The sequence below is a fragment of the Bos indicus x Bos taurus genome, chromosome 11 (genome assembly GCF_003369695.1).
Source record: "Bos indicus x Bos taurus breed Angus x Brahman F1 hybrid chromosome 11, Bos_hybrid_MaternalHap_v2.0, whole genome shotgun sequence".
NCBI classification, from domain to species: Eukaryota; Metazoa; Chordata; class Mammalia; order Artiodactyla; family Bovidae; genus Bos; species Bos indicus x Bos taurus.
The window spans coordinates 97,249,459-97,272,541 of record NC_040086.1 but is presented as its reverse complement, the minus strand read 5'-3'; the positions used below and the strand labels follow the sequence as shown (position 1 = coordinate 97,272,541).

Here is a 23,083-nt window from a genome sequence, read left to right as displayed (position 1 = left end):
ATCGGGTCGCTAGCAGTCAGACACGACTGAGCGACTTCACTTTCACTTTTCACTTTCATGCACTGGAGAAGGAAATGGCAACCCACTCCAGTGTTCTTGCCTGGAGAATCCCAGGGACTGGGGAGCCTGGTGGGCTGCCGTCTATGGGGTCGCACAGAGTCAGATACGACTGAAGCAACTTAGCAGCAGCAGCAGCAGGGCTCAGGGGCTCTTTTGATGAGACCCCTGTGCCTTGTAAAGCAGTTTCCTTATGCTGTTTTATCATAGTTCTTCTAACAGAGTGAGTTATTAGGACAGAAATTCTTATCAGCGTCAGTTTTTGGTTTTGCTACAGTGGACTCACTAGGGGAGGAAAAGAAACCTCACTCTCAAAGACCTTGCTCCTGAGAAAACAAGTGCCCACAAAGGACGCCCAGGTCTCCAAGCAGCGCCTTCGACCTGCTGTGCGAGGTCGGCTCACCCCTCTCCCCTCTGTCTTATTTTCCCTTCTCCAGCGGATCTTTCCCAACAGGCTTATGCATGCTGTTTATTCAACGTTTTAAAAAACAAAACCCTTTGCCCTTTCTTCCTCCTCTAGCTGCTGCAACCTTCCTTATTCTTTTCCCTTAAAGCAAAATTCTTTGAAAGGCTTGTCTGGACTCCCCAGCTCCACTTCCTCTTTCCCAAGCTCTCCTGACCTGTGCAATCAGGCTTTTGTCCCAGCCCCTGCCTGCCTCAGAGGGGGTCACGCAGGCCTGGAGGAGGTGACTGGACTGCAGTCCAGAGGTCCTGTCTCCCCCTTTTCCAATGGGATCCGCCCCAGGGAAGCAGAGGGGTCTCCCTCCCAGTGACGAGAGCTGGTGGTCTCAGAACAGCAGGTCTCTAATTCAAAAAAGAAGCAAAGAGTGTTTCTTGAACTCCAGAGCTTGCAGCCCGTTCACACCCATGCACAGGCACCCATGCGTGGCTGGCCCCAGAAGGGTGAGCTCACTGCATCCCTGGCAGTGCCTTCCACTGTTGTGTCTCCAGAGCCTGACACGGCCTGGCACAGAGAGGGCCGTCCCTTGTAGTTAAATGGGCCCTGAATGGGAATGAGGGGGACAGGAGTCTAAGAAAGTCACTGCCCTGGAAGCAGCTCAGTCTATGATCTTCCCTACTTTGACCTTCCCCATCCAGCTGGTGAAGAACAGTATGTAGATTTTAGTTTTAAAACAAATTTCTCTGAAGAAAAGTCCCTTTCGGCACGTACAAACGTTTTTAACTTATCTGAGAGAAAAATTTATGTATAGAAAACTCTGGGTTTCTGGAAGTTATATTTTAGAAAGAAGCAGACTTATAAAAATCAGCTTCAAACTTGGGGAAAACAATCTCCTTCCACAGCTCCTGGCTAGAAAGGGCCTTTCCTGTGGGTGTCAGTGACCAAGACAAGAACGTGGACTGAGATGAGCAGATGGGTGTGCACTGTGTGGGGGACGAATTACAGAAGTCAGCTGGTCACTGGGAGAAACCAGCTCATTCCCTGGATCCCCAGGTACCTGCCAACGTGCCAAGAGAAAGACAGAGATGGAAACTGAAAGCCAGATGCCTGACCCAAAGCAATGGAAGGAAGTGGCGAGGTCTGGGGAGACTGAGTCAGGTTTGGGGACCCCCCTGGGATTGCCAAGGCCTGACCCACCCGAGGTCAGAGATCATCTTCTGATGGCTGGTGGGTCTGTGAGAACAGATACATGCTGATCACATCCTGAGATGAAACCAGGGCCTGTAGCCAGGAGGTGATCAAAGCCCGAGGAGGTGGAACTTTTAAGGGGCTCCAGGAGCCAGAGGCCCAGTGTGGGACCACCCCCTCAAATCCCACCCCCTACCTCAGCACTGCCTGCTGACTCCGCTTCTAATTTTGTGTACAGAGCTTGCCATCCACATTGTTTCCATGCCCCTCTTTCATTATGGGACTCACGTTCACGGTCTAAAACCTGCTCTCTTTCTGTTTTTCTTTACCACCTAACATCACCCCCAGTTGAGCAGCTGGAAGAAAGAAGTATTAATATCTATATCAGTTTTTAAAGCCATATGTTTTTCAAATAGGTTTTTCAATAAAGTAAAAAGACCACACTTTAAAGAGATTAACATATTATAGAAGTGACCGCACACAGGTGCGCTCCTACTCTGCTCGTCCCTGCAGACCTGGGGCGGGGAGTGGCAGCAGCTGCAGCGGCCCAGCCCTCTGAGCGCCAGCAGCTGGGCAGCGAGGATCCACGCTGGAGCACGTGGCCTGTTGCGGTCACCCTATGTGTGGCCCTTCTCATCAGATGGGCCATAAAGACCTGCTGTTTTGAGGAGGGTTTTGACAGACCTGTGGATGAAATATCCTAAAAGAGTGATTCATTGGTGAAGTTCTTTGCTGATTCCCCATAAATCTCGAATTTTGAAAGAGGAAGTTTACCCAATAAATTTCTCTATGGAAAATTCTTACTAATCAAAGATTAATTAATTAATGTATCTGCCCCATGTGCTATAACCAGCATCACCACTCAAAACTGATACAATTCTAGGCTGAAAAAAAGGTTTTATTTAGTTAGACTGCATAGCCTGGGTCCAAGAAAATACCTCACTATCTTTAGCTTTAAAAAGATCCTTTTTTATTGTGGTATCACATTAGCTTTTGAAAAACTGCAAATCCTTAAGTCCTATTTGATATCTTTGGTCTGCCTGAAACCCATCTGCCACCTGACCCAAACTAATCCAGCTGAGGCCAGGCATGCCAGGCTGAAGCTGATTTCAGTAACATCTAAGAAATAGCAAAAAGGGGAAGAGTAACTGTCGGGGCACTGGAGTCAAGAGGGCCCCAAATGTCAAGAGAACCTGGGCTCTGCCATTTGTAGCTACACAATCTTGAGAAAGTCTGTTCACCACTCAGGTGCCTTATCTCCAGATGACAGACAGTAACAGAAACTAGTTTTTTTTTGGGGGGTCCAAAATCACTGGAAATGATGACTGCAGCATAAAATTAAAAGACGCTTGCTCCTTGGAAGAAAAGCTATGATCAACCTAGACAGCATATTAAAAAGCAGAGAGTTCCCCATCCGTCCACTAAGTGGCAGGGAGGGGGTACCACTGTCTACCTCCCACGCGTGTGGTGAGGATCTAAAAAAAAAAAAAAAAAAGCAGAGACATTACTTTGCCAACAAAGGTCCGTCTAGTCAAAGCTATAGTTTTTCCAGTAGTCACGTATGGATGTGAGAGTTGGACTATAAATAAAGCTGAGCGCCGAAGAATTGATGCTTTTGAACTGTGGTGTTGGAGAAGACTCTTGAGAGTCCCCTGGACTGCAAGGAGATCCAACCAGTCAGTTCTAAAGGAAATCAGTCTTGAATATTCATTGGAAGGACTGATGCTGAAGCTGAAGCTCCAATCCTTTGGCCACCTAATGTGAAGAACTGACTCACTGGAAAAGACCCTGATGCTGGGAAAGATTGAAGGCAGGAGGAGAAGGGGACAACAGAGGATGAGATGGTTGGATGACATCACTGACTCGATGGACATGAGTCTGAGTAAGCTCCGGGAGTTGGTGATGGACAGGGAAGCCTGGCGTGCTGCAGTCCATGGGGTCGAAAAGAGTCGGACATGACTGAGTGACTGAAATGAACTGAACGGAAACTGAGAAGTCAGTGAGCAGTGCCTGGGGCTGACGGAGCCCAGCCCAGTCACGTGGTAGGGGTTCCCTAGATGGAAGCCCCTGCCATCACTTCCACGTCCCAGAGACACCCCAAGGCAACTGCTGTACCATCTCACTGAGAGGTCTGGGTATTGGGAGATCCAGGTGGGAAGGCAATTTTTAGCTGCTCCCTGGAGTGCAGTTAAGGATCCAGGAACAATGCAACAGATAAATCTAAAGCTAAGTCCCTGTACATTGTCCAGAAAGAAAAAAACAACAGTGGATTTTAGCAAGTGGCGATCAAAACACATCCCTTACTTACAGTTGTAACACAGGAGCAGACCGGCTTCCCCGTCTTCGTACACATCAATAGCTGCAACGAAATTAACCTGCAATGAGAATGGGCAATGGTAGTGGGCAGGCTGGACACTGACACTAGGAAAAGATGTTCTCAAGTTTCTGTAAACTCAGGCACGACCGCAGTCCATGGTGTGGACATTCTCATCATCTTTTCAAAGCCTTAAGAAGCTCTATAGAGGAGAACTCTCCCTATTGGCAGGCCTCCCATTTATAGAGCAGGCTCCAGTCCACCAAGCTTTTCTCGCGGGTTATTCCTTTCACTTCCACATCAACCCTGGAAAGTAGATGGCATTCCATCCATTTTACAGATGAGGAAAGCGAGGCTTAGAGAGGTGAGTCGTGCTAGTCCCTTAGTGAGGAGGTGCCCCAGCCAGGACCTGCACCAGGTCCCTGGTTCTTTTCCAAGCTCAACAGCCTTGCACTTCAGCCACACTGCCTCCTGCCTCAAACACAGTCTCTGAATCTCCAGACCACCATGTCTGCACTTCTTTTCTCCCTTTTTTACTTCTTTCACTTCCTGGGAGGCGGCTTGACAAGATGCAGAGGGTGCTGGAAGCCCCAGCTCTGTGGCTTTGGTGAGCCTCGGTTTCTGCTTTTGAGAAGATGGTTCTCAAGTTTCAATCAAAATTCAGAGCCTCTAAAAATCTCCTCTTCTTTCGCTGCCTCACTTGTCTTCTCAGCCCTGTAGTCTGGCCTTCTGTACCACCAAGGACGCTGCCCTCTCTTAAGTTCCAAGAAGTTTTCCTTCTCTCCAGACTGAAGGCCTTTGACCATGGCTCATCTCTCCATCCATATCTTCACAACCTCTGACAGGGGACAGCTCCTCCCTCTGGCTTCTCTCCTACTTCAGATTCTTCTTCCATTTCTTGGCTCTTCTCTCATTTAGAAAAAGCCCCAGCTTGATAGCTTCAGATTTTACTCTGCTCAAAATCTCTAAATCTACAACCTCAGGCACACATTCTGAGCTCCAGCCCAGGTTCCTAAGTCTTTTGTTCTCTCAAATGCAGTAGGTTGAGAAGAACTCAAGGGGCTGGGTAGGGGAGCAGAAGGGAGCAGGTCAGCAGCTCCCAGCTGCCAGTACCACTTGCTGCCTCTTGTGGTTTGTGGTAAACGGTCCTCTGGCCCCAGGTCTCCATCTGTAAACTGGTATAACAGTAATCCTGACACTGCTGGATTGTCATGAAAATTCCATGAAACAAGGCAAACATTGTTGCACAGGGCCTGACACATAATCAGCATTCCATGGAGGTCTCACATGACCAGTTTCCTTTCAAGCCTCCTCCTTTCTTTTAGCAGAGCTACCCTCAAAGTCTCGGAGGGGGTCCCTTTCTCACCCAAGTTCAGACCATCCTCTTCCTCATCTCACCCCTGCTGCACGCCGGGCTCGGCCCCGCCTCCCGGGCTGGGCCCCACCTCCGGACTCGGCCCCACCTCCGGGCTCGGCCCCACCTCCGGGCTCCTCCGGTGTCTCCGTCTGGCTAGGCTCTCTTCAGCCCCTTCCAGCCTCTGGGCTTCCCCATTTCCCACCCCAGGCTCTCTGCCCAGCTGGCCCTCACTGCTCTCACCCAAACGCAGCCTTCTCCTCTGAACAGTCTGGCATTGTACGAGTCTCCATTAAACACACAGAAATGAAAGGACAGGGTTTCACCCCTCAACAAAATGTCAGAAAAGCTTACAAGTACATAAAATAAGTCATAATGGAGCCCATACCATAACCATGAGTTGCGGAGGCTCTGTAGGGGTGGGAGACAGTGAGTCCTAGAGGCCAAGGGTGTTGATTCTAGGGTCAGAAGGACCTGGGAGTCAAATGCCAAATACTTCCTCTGCCGCTATGTGTCACAGCCTCTGTTTTAATTATCTGCAGGGCGTGCACTGCCGTCTCAGATTCACTTGCTTGCTGGCACTCTCCTCCGTGCTGGGCTCTCAGCTCCATGAAGCAGAGGCCTTGCTCCGCTCATGTGACCCCCTCAGTCCCTGGATCAGGACCTGTCAAGTACCAGGAGCAGAAGGCATGCTACCTAGAGGCATGACCATGTAAATGAAATGCCAGCCCTGCCACCCGAGAGCAGTGGGCACGTGGTCGGGGTTTTAACCTCATGGAACCTCAGGGTCTTCATCGATAAAATGGGAGAGGCTGGAACATCTGCCTCTACGGGGGCTGAGGATTCCAGGAGGTCACACAGGGCCCGGTAAATGCTCCATAAATGTCAGCTGCTGGCATGACTTGGCTCTGGAACCCGCACCACTGGGGTGTATCACGGGAGGGAACAGCCCTTGGGCCCTTGGAGGGAACCCTCCTGTCCGTCCCCAGCACTCTGACTTGAATCACTTCCTCCTCAGTGTCCCCAGACTTGTCAGTTAGATAACACTGATGTCAGCCAGCGGCTTCCAGCCCTCGTGGGTGCTGCTGTGTCTGCTCTGCACTTTCTGAGGGAGCGGCTGAGCACCACCAGCTGTGTAACCTGGACCTGCTCTCCTCTTCGGGCTGTGACGGGGCTGTGGCTGCCATGTGCTGGGTTTGAAGGCGCAGTCTTGGGAGGCAGGCAGTCTGGGCTCAAGTCCTGCCTCTGCTACTTACTGGCTGTGTGGTTTGGGATAAATAAGTGACTTCTCCTTTCTGAGCCTCAGCCTCCTTTTCTGCAGAAACCGGGGAGAGAACAGCACCTACCTGTCAGGGCTATGGGGCTGAAATTTGGGGTCAGTGACCATAGCGTGGACTTAATCACTCTCTCCTCAGGCCCTCAATCGCATTTCATCAGACCTTCATTAACACTGAGCATGGAGAAGCCCAGTTCACATGTACATGTTACATGTACAGATGTTGATACAGATGTTGGTATAGATGTTAGCTCCCAGGCGAGGGGCCTCAGAGGAGACATTCATGCAGGAGACATTCTTGACCAGGCAAGGACCTGAGAATTCACTGGGAGAGCTTTTAAAAGATACATATTCTGGGTTCTTGCTCCTGGACATCTTGATATATAGTAGGTCAGGGTAGGATAAAGACATTCACCTTTCATTTTTTACTTGATTAAAAATAGTTTATTTTATTGCATTTTAAAATAATAAAAGTAATATATGGTGGTGGTGAAAATTCGAAACACAGACTTGTAACAGGTGAAAGAGGTTGGCACTGTGAGGTCAGTGTCCAACCTTCCCACATGATTCCAGGGTGAGCTCTCAATGAAGACCAACTGGGGTCTGGGCAGACACTCAGGACGGGGACCTGGGCCTAGTGAATAAGCCAGAGATCTGGATCCTGTTACCCCCCTCTGGAGGAGGCCTCTGTTGGGGAAGGAGGCCAGAGCTGGCTGTTGGATCCAGGGCAGTACGTCGGAGTTGGCCTGTTGGTAGAACAAACTTGGTGTTGACTTTCAGAAGGCTGCTCTGGTGCTTCCTAAACAGCTCCTCTCTTGAGCTAGGATTGTCTTGGACCCTGAGGTGGTTTCGAAGCCTGCAACGGGAATTGAGGGGTCTTGGCTGAGACGAGAGGAGGGGCGGAGGCAGGAAACCAGGCCAGCCTGGCCTGCATGGTGGCGCACGGAGGAGGTAGGCATTGAGGGCTGCTTGAAGCACTAATTGGCGGTGAGTCCAGGAGGGTCAGCCTCTCTCCTGCTCCACTGAGCTCAGGGCTTGTCCTGCAGGAATGTCTTGGTGAGAAGTAACCCTGTTTCTGCAGGCCGCTTCTACCCGCTCATTGCTGCTGCTGCTAAGTCACTTCAGTCGTGTCCGACTCTGTGCGACCCCATAGACAACAGCCCACCAGGCTCCCCCCGTCCCTGGGATTCTCCAGGCAAGAACATTGGAGTGGGTTGCCATTTCCTTCTCCAATTCGTGAAAGTGAAAAGTGAAAGTGAAGTCACTCAGTCGTGTCCGACTGCTAGAGACCCCATGGACTGCAGCCTACCAAGCTCCTCCGTCCATGGGATTTGCCAGGCAAGAGTACTGGAGTGGGGTGCCATTTCCTTCTCCGACTCGCTCATTAGTTTGCTCATTTCTCTAGGGCGTATCTTTCCAACCAAACAGTAAATTCCACCCAAAGACAAGCCACTGTCTCAGCACCTCTGCCTGCTCAGCAAACATAGCCACTGAGGATTAACTCAGTGGGAATATACATACTGATTCACTGAAATCCCTGGGGTAGTGCTTAACAACACAAAGATGTTTTTAAGTGTTTTTTCTTAGAGAAAAGCTTTGCATCTTTGTTTTACAAAGCATGTTGAAGAAAAGACAGAAAATTTCTCATACCTTCCAGCAAAACAAAGCACAGAAGTCATCAAAGAAAACTGCTTTTAACTCTTTTTTCCCTGGATCTTCATGAATCTTAACAGAAAAAAATCCACAGACACACTCATGAACTATCAAGGTATTAAATATAAGTAAATAACAATAATTTCCAGGAAAAGCGGGTTCAGTCTTAGGAAACTAGTTGCCAGGGAAGGATTGATTCAACAAAGATCTTTTAAGCCATGCTTTTTCTGACTCCTACAGTTGGTTGTACAGATTGTATTTTTTAATTAAAAAGAATTTATTTATTCATTTGGCTGCACCAGGTCTTGGTTTTGGCACTCAAGATCTTCAATCTTTTTGGTGGCACGTGGGATCTTTAATTGCAGTATGCAAACTCTGAGTTTCGGCCTGTGGGCTCTAGTTCCCTGACCAGGGATCAAACCCAGGACCCTCTTCATTGGAAGGGTGGAATCTTAGCCACTGGGCTGCCAGGGAAGTCCCTGTCCAGAGTTTTGAAAAGCAAGAAGGGCCAAGAACTTTTAAAGGCCAGATTGGGCTCTGAGTCCTCAGAAGTCAGCCGCGGGAAGAGATGACAGGTTCCCAATTGCTGGGATGGAGGGGACCCTCCTGACCTTGCTAGGAAGAGTGTCAGGAGAGCTTCCATCTCTTGGGTCTATAGTAACATCACCTGGGGGAGACTTATAGTCTGCTGATTCCCATCCCATACACCCAGGACTTCTGGTTTAACTGATCTGGATGTGTCAGAGCACTGATCTGTTTAAAGCTTTCTGGGCAATTAGAGCCACAGTTGAGGAGCAGTGTGTACCAGTGGTTCCCAAATTTGCCCACATCACCTGGGGGCCATCCCAAAATTCTAAAGCTCACGTCACACCCAAGGCTGTGAAATTGCTGGGGGGTGGGACACAGGGCATCCGTAGCTTTGAAGTTCCTCAATGACTTCAACAGCAGATGAGTTTGGGTGCTACCAGTATACACACATGAATGGGCAGACTGAGCTGTGATTGATAACAGCTGAAGATAAGTAGGCCTCCTAAGTATATCTAGATGTTTCTTTTTCTGATTTTTCTATTTCTTCAAATTTTGCTCTCAGGTGTTTTCTTTAGAGTAATTAGCAACTTTAGTGAATATTTATGTAGGGCTGGTCCAAATTTAAATTGTATTTTTTTAGTTCTTGTAAAACATAATTAAATTCCTCACTCTCTGACACATCTGAACAGGACTGGGGGAAGCTCTCATCAGGAATGACACTCTCCCTGGGCGACATCCTTGTTCTGCCCTGTTCTCGTACCTGAGCTGGAGTGCTGGCCCTGCACCGTGCAAACCTCCAGGGGCTCAGCTGTCATCAGGCCTTGCCCTGGTTCCCAGCGATAACTGGGCTGAAGAACTCTGTGAGTTGCTTGTCAGGTTTTGTCCAGATCCAGCACATGGCTGCCCTCTGTGCGGCTCAGGCCAGGAGGTGTAGACCCCCCAGCGCCGATCTGCTTTTCCTCTCTCTCCCAGCGGTGTTTCATCCCATCTTCCTTTCCTAATGCGCCTCTAAGGGAATGCAGACTTGGGCTGTGCCCTCCCCAACCTTCCAGCCCCGTGCTGTGGGTCTGCAGGGCCTCTGAGGGTAACCCGACTCTCCAGGGGCCCTTCTAGCATGAATTACCAAACAACTGTTCTCATTACTCAGTTATTTACAGTGAGTTTTGACACTTCATTCCTCTTCTGTAGGGAAGGATGGAATGGCAGGAGGAGGTGTGGAAAAGCTAAAGAGGGCAATGGGCAGTTATATGATATTGAACCCATTTGACCTACAAAGATGGCAGCTTCACATGGTACAGCCTAAATATGTATCACAGGTTACAGATATGATAAAGAGCGCACAGTTTTAAAGAAACCCTCATCATGGTCTCGCAAAGTTAGAAGACACAGCTCCAGTCTTTTTGGTTCCCGTTCGCCCCCACGTCCGTCGACTCACCCTGCTGGCCTCCACGTGGTGCAGCCTGAAGGCCTCTCCCGTGCTCTCGTTCACCACGTCGAACTGGTGCCGGTAAGCCACACAGATGAGGTTGTCGCTCTCCTCCGTTGGCCCATCTACCAAGGTCATCACCGCGGGAGAGTCGGACAGACAGATCTCCTGTGTGGTGGACAAGGATGGAGGAGAAAGGGGTGAGGACAGAGCAGCCACCCCACTGCCTGACCCCATCCAGGAAAGGCCCCCTTGAAGAAGGAATTCATAGGGCCTGGGCTCCATCTTAGGCCTGTTCATGCTGATCATGCTCGGCCACTCTGTGTTTAGTGCCTATGAAAACAACAACAGAAGAGTAAGACCCCTTCTAGACAGGGGAACCTTGAAGATCGTATCTAGGTTACTCATCGCCTAAGAGAAAACATACACTAATTACCCCTTCCTTCAGATAGGCCATAAATTTTTCTGTATCTATTGGAGTGTAACCTTGGGTTTATTGATCATTGGCTAATTGTTTGACTGTTTGAGTACATGAGCGTATAGCATGTGAATGATGGGTTTATTGGGATTGTATTTTCCTTGGTTTATGTAAGTCTCAAGGAATTTGGAGTGGTGGGTTCAGACATGTACACATGGGCTATAAAAGATTTTCACAGATGCTGGTCGGGGTCCTTGGCCTAAGAGGAGACTCTGCCTTGGGCCCACCGGTGTTGTAAACTGCACTCCACTATCTGCATTGTCCTTCTGAGTGAGTTTGTTTCCTGGAATGCGTAGCTACAACACCCTCACTTCCTCACGCAGCCACCCCCCAGGCCCTCTGCTCCTGCAGAGTCCTGTGCCAGACTGGGGCAGGGAAAAGAGGGGCAGGGATGGGTTAGACTGCTCCTTTCTGCAGTCTGTCCTCAAGGCTCAGACCTCTGTTCACTGCAAAGAGGAGAGGTCAGGAGACAATTTTACAAAAGGGATTCAACAGTGTGGTCTGTGTTAGCTCTTAGAATGTCCGGTCCTTGTCTTGAGATTTAATAATAATAATAATGAACATTTTGGCCAACCTAATACATACATCATGAAATGATCATCACAATAAATTTAGTGAATATTCATCATCTCATGCAGATACAAAATAAAGTTTATTTCCCTTTGTGATAAGCACTCTTAGAATTTACTCTCTTAACTTTCATATGTAACATTCAGCAGTGTTGATTATATTTATCATGTTGTATATTATACCCCTGGTACTTATTTATCTTATGATAGGAAATTTTTACCTTCTGACCACCTTCTTCCATTTCACCCTCCCCTCAACCCCTGCCTCTGGTAACCATGAATCTGGTCTCTTTTTCCGTGAGTTGGTTTTTGAAGTATAATTCACTTCATGGCTGTGTTAGTTTCTGGTGCCCAGCATGATTCCAAGTTTCTATATTTTTCAAAATGATCCCCCCTAGAGCAGCATCTTTAGGTGTTTACTATGTGAATGAGCTGGATGGAGTCGGGAAAACTCTGTTCGCCTTAGTCTCCCGGGGTAACCAGGGCCACAGATGAGGGCTTCCCCAGTTAGTTACTGAACCGCAGGGCAACCCCAGTGAATGACACACCCTGGATGGAAGGAGGGGGTCTGCCTCAGGCACCTGGGCCAGGAGTGAAACAATTTGAAGGAAAAAACCTACCCTGATGTACTGGAATTCTTCAACAGGTGACTCTGACAGGGGAGATAACAGTGCCATGCCAGTCACCCCACTTGGCTTGTTGTGTTTCCTTGTGATCAGAAGCAGTTTATTCCGAATGGCAACGACAATCCTCAGCTCTTTGCTATGGTGAGTGTTGATGGCATACAGGTGGCAGCCTAGGAAGAGAAAGGAATGATGCTGAACACACAAGAGGTGGGAGCCCTCAGCTTTGACAATCTGGTGATATTTTTAAGAACCCTGGAAATTAAACATGAGACAGTGAAATGACTAAGGACGTTTTTGCCATGAGGCAAAGTGGGGACTTGAAATAAAAATTAGGTTGAGTTACAGAAAAATTAAGGAAGTCATATTCCCTCTATTCTAGAGTTTGTGGACTTAGATTCACATCCACTACACGACATGAAGTAAACTGAAAGGTGAGCAGAGTTCCAGGAACAAAATTCTAAAAGTTTCTTTTCATAAGTTTGCTCACAGAGCTTAACTCACCTCCCAAACTTGTCAAATAAGACCTAAAACTTCCTCTAGCCCTCAACATGTTTCTCTATAACTTAAGCTTCTCTTAGGGAACAAGTGATACTACCTTTGTGAGGTTTCCAAGTGAAAAAACAAATCAAATAAAATTCCTACTCAAATTTTTTTTTTTTAGTAAAAGCTTGGCAGTCTGAGAAAACGATTAATTGGATAAAACCAGCAAAATATGAAGAATTGAGTCACCTTTTGTTTTCTCGAGCTTGTTTTCTCTACAGTCACACTTGCCCTTCACGGCTTGCTTGCCCTCGATGCCCCTCTGCACAGCGCTCAGCCTGAAGACAAAGATGCGGGCATCTTTCCCTGGTGGGATGAAGCAGATGGAGGAGATGGATGGAAAAGTAAGATGACCTGGAAGAACTGAAGGGGTGGACTGTGTAGAAAACTACTACTCAAGAAATCAGGATTTGAGGTGTTCCAGAACTGGGGAGAAGCCCTGCATTGCCTTCACCTAACAATGTGATCAGGGATGCCCACCCCTTCTCTCTCTCACCATCCCTGCCTCAGAGAACAAACAGGCTACCAAGGACCTGAGCCCTGGGCACCAGAAGAAAAAGCTGGCACTGGTGATTCAGCCAGAGCCCCGAGACCCTTGTGTTGGCCATAGGCTACACGCTCCCCTTCCTCCCAGAGAACATCCCTCGAGGAGGAGTAGCACCTTTGTCTGCTCTGAGGATCAGAAGGTCCAGCGCCTCCAGCACATGCATCTGCTTCACGGGCAGAGTCTTGTCAAACACGGGCACTGATGGGAGGTCGTCTGGAAAAGAAGCCTGGTTACCCAGCGCCACACCCAGCTCACACTCTCTAGAACCTACGAAAATGTGCCTATGGGTAGTTTTGGACCCCGTTTCTCCCTAGGTGAGGAAGGAGGTCAGCTTCTAGATCCTTCCTAAGGGCGACACAGAAAGTTCAAGCACTAGTCCCCTCTCAGCTCAGGGAGGACTGGCATTTCTTTCCCAAAGGCATTCACACCTCGTACAGGGAGCGCAACAGCAGGGTCCCGAAGCTAGAGTCTTCTCCTCGATGTTCATCCAAGAAAAGGCAGCATCTCTCAATCCCAATTTTGGCTGGGATTATTCCAAAGAACCGAATACCAAGTTTTAAAAAGTGCTAATACACTTAGTCATTTCTCTTAAATATTTTCTGATTTTTTTTGTGTCATATTTGAAATCACATCACATCTTAGGTTATTTTGTATACTTCTCAAGAAAGTAAAATAAGAATTTCCTTTGGTATTTAACAAACACCCTATTCCAACATGGCCTATGTCTGAATCAATAGTAGTTTACCTATCATTTTTCAGTATTTCTCCATATAGGAATAGGAAATCTTCTTTTTAGACAAAAATAAGAGAAATATCGATTACATTTCCAAAATAACATGAAAAAACTAATTTCCGTGGAAATATCTGGGAAGATCTCAGGGAAATGGATGATTTAAAGGATTTTTAAAAATATTATTTGGCTGTATTAGGTCTTAATTGTGGCACACAGGCTTAGTTGCCCCACAGCATATGGGATCTTAGTTCCCTCAAACCCATGTCCTCCATTGGAAAGTGGGTTTCTAACCACTGGACCACCAGGGAAGTCCTGGGTTTGTTTTTAAGCTTACTTACTGGGATCTTAAATTGTTAGCAATTACTTTGCTGCTTTGGATGGCATCACTGACTCGAGGGACATGAATATGACAAGCTCCAGAAGTTGGCGATGGACAGGGAAGTCTGGTGTGCTGTAGTCCATGGGGCCGCAAAGAGTCAGACCCAACTGAACGACTGAACTGAACTTTGCTCTTGGGAGTCCCTTGGGCAAAGAGGACTTAAAGAATTTAGGCAGTTCCATAAGCAAAGAGCTTCCCTGGTGGCTCAGGTGGTAAAGAATCAGCCTGCAATGCGGGAGACCTGGGTTCAATCCCTGGATCAGGAAGATCCCCTGAAGAAGGGAATGGCAATCCATTCCAGTATTCTTGCATGGAGCATCCCATGGACAGAGACGCCTGGTGGGCTACAGTCCATAGGGGAACAAAGAGTCGGACATGACTGAGGGACTAACACTTTCACTTTAAGCAAAGGGTCTGTTCTGAGCTTGACACAGAATCAGGGCAAGGCAAAGATGTCCCAGGACGTATAGACATTTTAGGCAGAAGTGTCTAGGTGATTCTTTACCTGATTCTTTGAAGACACTTAAGTCTTCAAGTGTTCTGCTGTGGGTTTGGGTGTTTCCTTAATTATAATTTAGGTGCAGGAGGCCCTAAGGATCTTGACTCTTCCAGAAACCTGTCTGTCTGGGAGTTTATCCCTCCGTGGACGGTGCCCAGGAGGCGGCAGAACTTTCGTCATTAGGATTAGTAACAACCCCTACCCCTCACCCCAACCCCGGGGAAGAGTCTCCCGCTCCTGCAGCCCAGTGAGAGCACTGGATTTGTCAGAGCACAGAGCCTGATAAGCTCTTATGAAACAGATGGCTTGTCTCTAGTTGTCCTTCATGATGGGGGCAGCCCATCAAACACTCTCCTTCCTCTAATACCTCAGGCTTTCCCAAGCGGATTCATTCTGAGGCTCTTTGTGCTTCTGTGGGGGCAAGAATCCTTTTTTCAAACCATGAGATGATCATTCATTTCAGTGCCCATCTCTGCATTTGACTAAATAACTATGATTATTTCATTAAGGCCAGGCATTTATGCCCTGGGCTTCCTACATATCAGGCCTTAATGTAAGTGTTGTAGGTATCATTTAATGTAAATGTCCCACAATGACCCTATTAGGTAGGAATTTCTAATATTCCCATTTAACAAATGAGAAATCCGAGGCTCAGAGGTGCTAGGAAATTGTCGAAGCACATGTCCTGAACTTGTGGAACTCAAGTCCATGCAAGGACAAAGTGTGAGCTCTTAGCTGGTGTTATAACCTAAAAACAGCACTGCATGCCCATGGACTGATGGGGTGAGCAAGGGAACAGCCCTGATGTTCAGGTGGCTTTGTTGTTGTTCAGTAGCTCAGTCATGTCTGACTCTTTGTGACCCCATGGACTGCAGCACATCAGGTTTCCCTGTCCTTCACCATCTCCTGGAGCTTGCTCAAACTCATGTCCATTGTGTCAGCGATGCCATCCAACCATCTCTCCCTCTGTCATCCCCTTCTCCTCCTGCCTTCAATCTTTCCCAGCATCAGGGTCTTTTCTGAGTCAGTTCTTCACATCAGGGGGCCAAAGTATTGAAGTTTCAGCTTCAGCACCAGTCCTTCCAATGAATATTCAGGACTGATTTCCTTTAGAACTGACTGGTTGGATCTCCTTGCAGTCCAAGGGACTCTCAAGAGTCTTCTCCAACACCACAATTCAAAAGCATCAATTCTTCAGTGCTCAGCTTTCTTTATAGTCCAACTCTCACATCCATCCCTGACTACTGGAAACACCATAGCTTTGACTATACAGATCTTTTTCAGCAAAGTAATTTCTCTATGTTTTGATATGCTGTCTAGGTTGGTCATAGCTTTTCTTCTAAGGAGCGTCTTTTAATTTCATGGCTGCAGTCACTATCTGTAATGATTTTTGGAGCCCAGGAAAATAAAGTCTCTCACTATTTCCATTGTTTCCCCATCTATTTGCCATGAAGTGATGAGACTGGATGTCAGGATCTTAGTTTTTTGAATGCTGAGTTTTAAGCCAGCTTTTTCACTCTCCTCTTTCACCTTCATCAAGAGGCTCTTTAGCTCCTCTTCACTTTCTGCCATAAGGGTGGTGTCATCTGTGTATCTAAAGTTACTGATATTTCTTTCAGCAATCTTGATTCCAGCTTGTGCTTCATCCAGACCAGCATTTCTCATGATGTACTCTGCATGTAAGTTAAATAAGCAAGGTGACAATATACAGCGTTCACGTACTCCTGTGGCTAGATAGGTTTATATATGGCACAGGAAGGAAGAGGAGGCAAGGATATGAGAAAGTGATGTGGGTTCAATGACTGTTTCAAAACTGTGGATTGCTTCTTGTAATCTCTTTATGAAGAAACCATCTTTTAGATGATCTGGCTTTTCTATTACCAAAACAAAACAAAATATGACAGCATATTTATTCAGTACTTGGTCTCCCTTCAGAGCAGGTTTTGCTATGCTTAGAATGCAAAGAATTTTTAATAGTGACCTTGAAAGGAGCAGACTCTCAAGGGGATGAGTCTAATGAAATTAAGCAGAGGCTAATCGAATAGAGTGGAACTTGCCTTGAAACGAAATGGGAAGATTCACTAATGGAAACAATTTGTAATAGAATTAAGTGTAGGCAAGACAGAGTAAACAAAGAAATAACAAGATAATTATGGCTTAAAAGCACAACAAAGAATACAAAGAAAGCCTTAAGGGTTATTCTCTTCTCAGCATAAGCAAACAGGGAAGCATTACTGCATAATCAGGACATGAAAGTAATAATCTGACTAATACAGGCAAGCTGGTGGTGGATATATATGGCTACCACCTGCATAGACAATGTTCCTCAAGTTTGAAAGAACAGGATTTCCTGGCAATCACAATAATCCTTATTATCTGACACTTCCATTACATTTTGTATCCATAAAGATGAAAATTTCATAAAGGGACTTGGGTAATCTTGGTTTGGATTTTATATTTACAAAGAAGCAACTCAAACAGAATTTTTTTCTGTTTTTAGACAGGTCTTACAAATAATCATGAAATTATTTCTCTTTCCCCAAAAGGCAAACAGGTACAATTTGGCATTCGTTTCATCATAAAAATTTTCATAATTATTTGTCCAGGACCATGGTTTTGGAAATCTGTATCAAGCTAAAGATGGTAACATTGGTAGAGTTTAATTTAACTTTAATAAAATGTACTTGGCTAAATGGAGAGAGCACTGGACGAGGAATCCACCTCTGGGTTCTGGTCCCCGAAATGCCACTAATTAGCTGTGTGGTCTTGGGCAAGTCACATAATTTCTTTGAAAGAAAAGTGAAATTGAAGTCGCTCAGTCGTGTCCGACTCCTTATGCCCCTGTGGACTGTAGCCTACCACACTCCTCTGTCCATGGGATTTTCCAGGCAAGAGTACTGGAGTGGGTTGCCATTTCCTTCTCCAGGGGATCTTTCCAACCCAGGATTGAACCTGGGTCTTCCACATTGTAGATAGAGCCACCAGGGAAGTCCTAATTTCTTTAGGCCTCCTTTTCTTTATCTGCAAAACTAAGAGATTAGACTAAGCCTCCAAGGTCTGTTTTTGTTTTGTTTTTAAATAAATTCTTTTGTTTGGTTATTTGCTACTATCCTTTAGATGTCCAAGGAGCAGTGGCTGCATGGGTGCAGGAGGGCCGAGAGGAGCTACTCCATGTTCAAGGTCAGGAGGGGCGGCTATGAGGAGATACACCTTGTCCAAGGTAAGGAGCAGCAGCTGTGCTTTGCTGGAGCAGCCGTGAAGAGATACCCCACGTCCAAGGTAAGAGAAACCCAAGTAAGACGGCAGGTATTGCAAGAGGGCATCAGAGGGCAGACACACTGAATCAATAATCACAGAAAACTAGTCAATCTGATCACACGGACCACAGCCTTGTCTAACTCAATGAAACTAAGCCATGCTTTGTGGGGCCACCCAAGACGGGCGGGTCATGGTGGAGAGGTCTGACAGAATGTGGTCCACTGGAGAAGGGAATGGCAAACCACTTCAGTATTCTTGCCTTGAGAACCCCATGAACAGTATGAAAAGGCAAAATGATAGGATACTGAAAGAGGAACTCCCCAGGTCGGTAGGTGTCCAATATGCTACTGGAGATCAGTGGAGAAATAACTCCAGAAAGAATGAAGGGATGGAGCCAAAGCAAAAACAATACCCAGTTGTGCATGTGACTGGTCATAGAAGCAAGGTCCAATGCTGTAAAGAGCAATATTGCATAGGAACTTGGAATGTCAGGTCCATGAATCAAGGCAAATTGGAAGTGGTCAAACAGGAGATGGCAAGAGTGAATGTCGACATTCTAGGAATCAGCGAACTAAAATGGACTGGAATTTAACTCAGATGACCATTATATCTACTATTGTGGGCAGGAATCCCTTAGAAGAAATGGAGTAGCCATCATAGTCAACAAAAGAGTCCGAAATGCAGTACTTGGATGCAATCTCAAAAATGACAGAATGATCTCTGTTCATTTCCAAGCAAACCATTCAATATCATGGTAATCCAAGCCAATGCCCCAACCAGTAATGCTGAAGAAGCTGAAGTTGAACGGTTCTATGAAGACCTACAAGACCTTTTAGAACTAACACCCCAAAAAGATGTCCTTTTCATTACAGGGGACTAGAATGCAAAAGTAGGAAGTCAAGAAACCCTGGGGTAACAGGCAAATTTGGCCTTGGAATATGGAATTAAGCAGGACAAAGGTTAATAGAGTTTTGCCAAGAGAACGCACTGGTCATAGCAAACACCCTGTTCCAACAAGAGAAGACTCTATACATGGATATCACCACATGGTCAACATCAAAATCAGATTGATTATATTCTTTGCAGCCAAAGATGGAGAAGCTCTATACAGTCAACAAAAACAAGACCAGGAGCTGACTGTGGCTCAGATCATGAACTCCTTATTGCCAAATTCAGACTTAAATTAAAGAAAGTAGGGACAACCACTAGACCATTCAGGTATGACCTAAATCAAATCCCTTATGATTATACACTGGAAGTGAGAAATAGATTTAAGGGACTAGATCTGATAGATAGAGTGCCTGATGAACTATGGACGGAGGTTCATGACATTGTACAGGAGATAGGGATCAAGACCATCCCCATGGAAAAGAAATGCAAAAAAGCAAAATGGCTGTCTGGGGAGGCCTTACAAATAGCTGTGAAAAGAAGAGAAGTGAAAAGCAAAGGAGAAAAGGAAAGATATAAGCATCTGAATGCAGAGTTCCAAAGAATAGCAAGGAGAGATAAGAAAGCCTTCCTCAGCGATCAATGCAAAGAAACAGAGGAAAACAACAGAATGGGAAAGACTAGAGATCTCTTCAAGAAAATTAGAGATACCAAGGGAACATTTCATGCAAAGATGGGGTTGATAAAGGACAGAAATGGTATGGACCTAACAGAAGCAGAAGATATTAAGAAGAGGTGGCAAGAATACACAGAAGAACTGTACAAAAAAGATCTTCACGACCCAGATAATCACGATGGTGTGATCACTCACCTAGAGCCAGACATCCTGGAATGTGAAGTCAAGTGGGCCTTAGAAAGCATCACTATGAACAAAGCTAGTGGAGGTGATGGAATTCCAGTTGAGCTATTTCTAATCCTGAAAGATGATGCTGTGTAAGTGCTGCACTCAATATGCCAGCAAATTTGGAAAACTCAGCAGTGGCCACAGGACTGGAAAAGGTCAGTTTTCATTCCAATCCCAAAGAAAGGCAATGCCAAAGAATGCTCAAACTACTGCACAATTGCACTCATCTCACTTGCTAGTAAAGTAATGCTCAAAATTCTCCAAGCCAGGCTTCAGCAATATGTGAACCGTGAACTTCCAGATGTTCAAGCTGGTTTTAGAAAAGGCAGAGGAACCAGAGATCAAATTGCCAACATCCACTGGATCATCAAAAAAACAAGAGAGTTCCAGAAAAACATCTATTTCTGCTTTATTGACTATGCCAAAGCCTTTGACTGTGTGGATCACAATAAACTGTGGAAAATTCTGAAAGAGATGGGAATACCAGACCACCTGACCTGCCTCTTGAGAAACCTATATGCAGGTCAGGAAGCAACAGTTAGAACTGGACATGGAACAACAGACTGGTTCCAAATCGGGAAAGGAGTACATCAAAGCTGTATACTGTCACCCTGCTTATTTAACTTATATGCACAGTACTTCATGAGAAACGCTGGGCTGGAGGAAGCACAAGCTGGAATCAAGATTGCCAGGAGAAATATCAATAACCTCAGATATGCAGATGACACCACCCTTATGGCAGAAAGTGAAGAGGAACTAAAAAGGCTCTTGATGAAAATGAAAGAGGAGAGAGAAAAAGTTGGCTTAAAGCTCAACATTCAGAAAACTAAGATCATGGCATCTGGTCCCATCATTTCATGGGAAATAGATGGGAAACGGTGGAAACAGTGTCAGACTTTTTTTGGGGCTCCAAAATCACTGCAGATGGTGACTGCAGCCATGACATTAAAAGACGCTTACTCCTTGGAAGGAAAGTTATGACCAACCTAGATACCATATTCAAAAGCAGAGACATTACTTTGCCAACAAAGGTCCGTCTAATCAAGGCTATAGTTTATCCAGTGGTCATGTATGGACGTAAGAGTTGGACTGTGAAGAAAGCTGAGCACCGCAGAATTGATGCTTTTGAACTGTGGTGTTGAAGAAGACTCTTGAGAGTCCCTTGGACTGCAAGGAGATCCAACCAGTCCATTCTAAAGGAGATCAGTTGGGTGTTCATTGGAAGGACTGATGCTAAAGCTGAAACTCCAATACGTTGGCCACCTCATGCGAAGAGTTGACTCATTGGAAAAGACTCTGATGCTGGGAGGGATTGGGGGCAGGAGGAGAAGGGGACGACAGAGGATGAGATGGCTGGATGGCATCACCAACTCGATGGACATGAGTTTGAGTGAACTCCGGGAGTTAGTGATGAACAGGGAGGCCTGGAGTGCTGTGATTCATGGGGTCGCAAAGAGTCGGACACGACTGAGCGACTGAACTGAACTGAACTGATCCTTTAGATCCTTTATCACTCATTAGGAGTCTGGAAGAATCCAAGAGACCTGCTGCAGTCTTTGTCTCTAAATTAAATCCCCACCCAAAGTTGAATTCCCTCTAGGGCATGCTCTCCAAGGTCATGTCCTACTGGCGACTGATCCGTGGTGACAGGGAGTTGTCTGCCTCCCTGGGGCGGTTGACCGACCTGGCTGTGAGTTGAGATCTGTCTTCCTGTCAAAATCTTTTTCTTTCTCTATCCATCAAACAGGTTATCTAAGATCCTTATTGTTTGTTTTAGATACTGAGTATGTTCTGAATTAGAAACCTTAAAAAAAAAATGTGCTTTGAGAGACAGTATATCCCTGAGATACCATGTGCCCTTGTTGATTTAAAGTCAAACATTGGAATCACAAGTATTCCTGCAAAGGAGATTCTCCTTGCAGGTCGTTTGATGTGCTCAGTGTTCAGTCATATCTGACACTTGCAACCCCATGGACTGTAGCCTGCCAGGCTCCTCTTGTCCATGGGATTTCTCAGGCAAGAATACTGGAGTGGATTGTCATTTCCTTCTCCAGAGGATATTCCTGACCCAGGGATCGAGCTCGTGTCTCTTGCATCATTTGATATCCACAGATTAATCAGAGATTTGAGGAAGGGATGAAATTGTCATGGGTGCCTCCCCCTCTGGCTTGCGAGTTGAAAACAATGGGGTAGTTTTGTAAGGGGATGAGAGTCCGCTAACCTCACCGCTGAGGACACATGTATCCAAAGGGAGCCGACCAGTGGTCACCCATCTTAGAAGTATGACAATTCACACAGAGAGACAGCTAAAGGAGCAGCTACTCACTAACCATCCACTAGCAAGACGCCGGCATCAGTGGAAACCAGCAAGGCCTGGCCCCAGGGATCCGCACACACGGCCTCATGAGGGAAGTTACTGCAGAAACACTGTGGCTCCCAAGGCTGCGGGGCAACACAAGCGTAGGAAGGTTAAGAGCACAGAGAGAGCACACCGGCCCATCAGGGGGAAACGCACACATACCACCCGAAACGGTAGCACAGATGCCCCCAAACCCCGGGAGTTAGATGGGCTCTGACTCAGTCACCTTTCTTAAGAAAAAAATGTCTCCTTCCAGAAATCTATGCAACAGGAAAAGGCTGACTCACGTGTTTCTGGCACCGTGACCTGTATTATAATGATGCCCTGAAGGGCTAGGGAAGCACCAATAATGTTTTCTAACCAAACGTTTCTTTTTAATACTTAGAAGTTGGACCAATTGGCACCTATTCTTTTTTGGAGGTTTCACAATAGGTCTTTATAAAAGGAAGTCCCACCCAACTCTCTAAAAAAAGTCAGATTCCTGTGCTGCTGATTCGGCAAAACTATTAAACCATACACAATGCAAGAGGTTGCTATCATCTTAACATGAAAAGGCTTATTGACCCACTTATGGCTATGAAATCTTCAAGAAAAAAAATAATGTCTGTTCATAGGAATATGTTGAGGGCTCCAATGAAACCTACTCATGTTCCCCCACTTGACACGTTCATGTCATGGAGCCTGCATCCTTGGTTTCATTCTACATGGATGGGGCAGGAATAGTTGGCACTGCCTTACTGCTCCCTCGGAGCTGTGGCTGATGCCTGGAACCATTAACTTCCCTCCAAAGCATGTGGCTTGGCCTCAAAGAACAAGGATGTCTGTACAGATTCTCAGGGATGAATTGAAGTCCTACATCTTCACTTTTACCTGATGCTGTACAAGAGCCTGTGTGCACATGTAAGGTGTGTACATAGGTGTGTTTGTAAGTTCTAAGTGAGCACGTGCTGGCACACTCAAAGTAGGAGTGATGGCTCTGAGGTGACCTGCCAGGGTGCTGTTTGGGATGAGGGTAAACACTGTGTGAATTATTCCTGTCTTGGAAAATCATGCTATACCTTTATGAAACCCACCAGCCTCAAAATGAGCGACCTCATTGCTGAGATG

At 46.4% G+C, this 23,083-nt stretch overlaps 1 protein-coding gene across 4 annotated transcripts in view; it reads right to left on the bottom strand.

Annotated features, from left to right (window-relative positions):
- The window catches only part of GARNL3 (GTPase activating Rap/RanGAP domain like 3), a 164,890-nt gene that overhangs the window by 11,025 nt on the left and 130,782 nt on the right, over nucleotides 1–23,083 (bottom strand). For 3 of the 4 annotated variants that reach the window (XM_027556312.1, XM_027556314.1, XM_027556315.1), the window contains 7 exons: nucleotides 21,948–22,059; nucleotides 13,071–13,169; nucleotides 12,599–12,715; nucleotides 11,864–12,039; nucleotides 10,206–10,364; nucleotides 8,240–8,314; nucleotides 3,954–4,020 (listed from right to left, as the gene is read on the bottom strand). In XM_027556312.1, the coding sequence (XP_027412113.1) occupies nucleotides 3,954–4,020; nucleotides 8,240–8,314; nucleotides 10,206–10,364; nucleotides 11,864–12,039; nucleotides 12,599–12,715; nucleotides 13,071–13,169; nucleotides 21,948–22,059 (805 nt within the window). The remainder of the gene's footprint in view (nucleotides 1–3,953; nucleotides 4,021–8,239; nucleotides 8,315–10,205; nucleotides 10,365–11,863; nucleotides 12,040–12,598; nucleotides 12,716–13,070; nucleotides 13,170–21,947; nucleotides 22,060–23,083) is intronic. The other variant, XM_027556313.1, reaches the window with a different exon arrangement.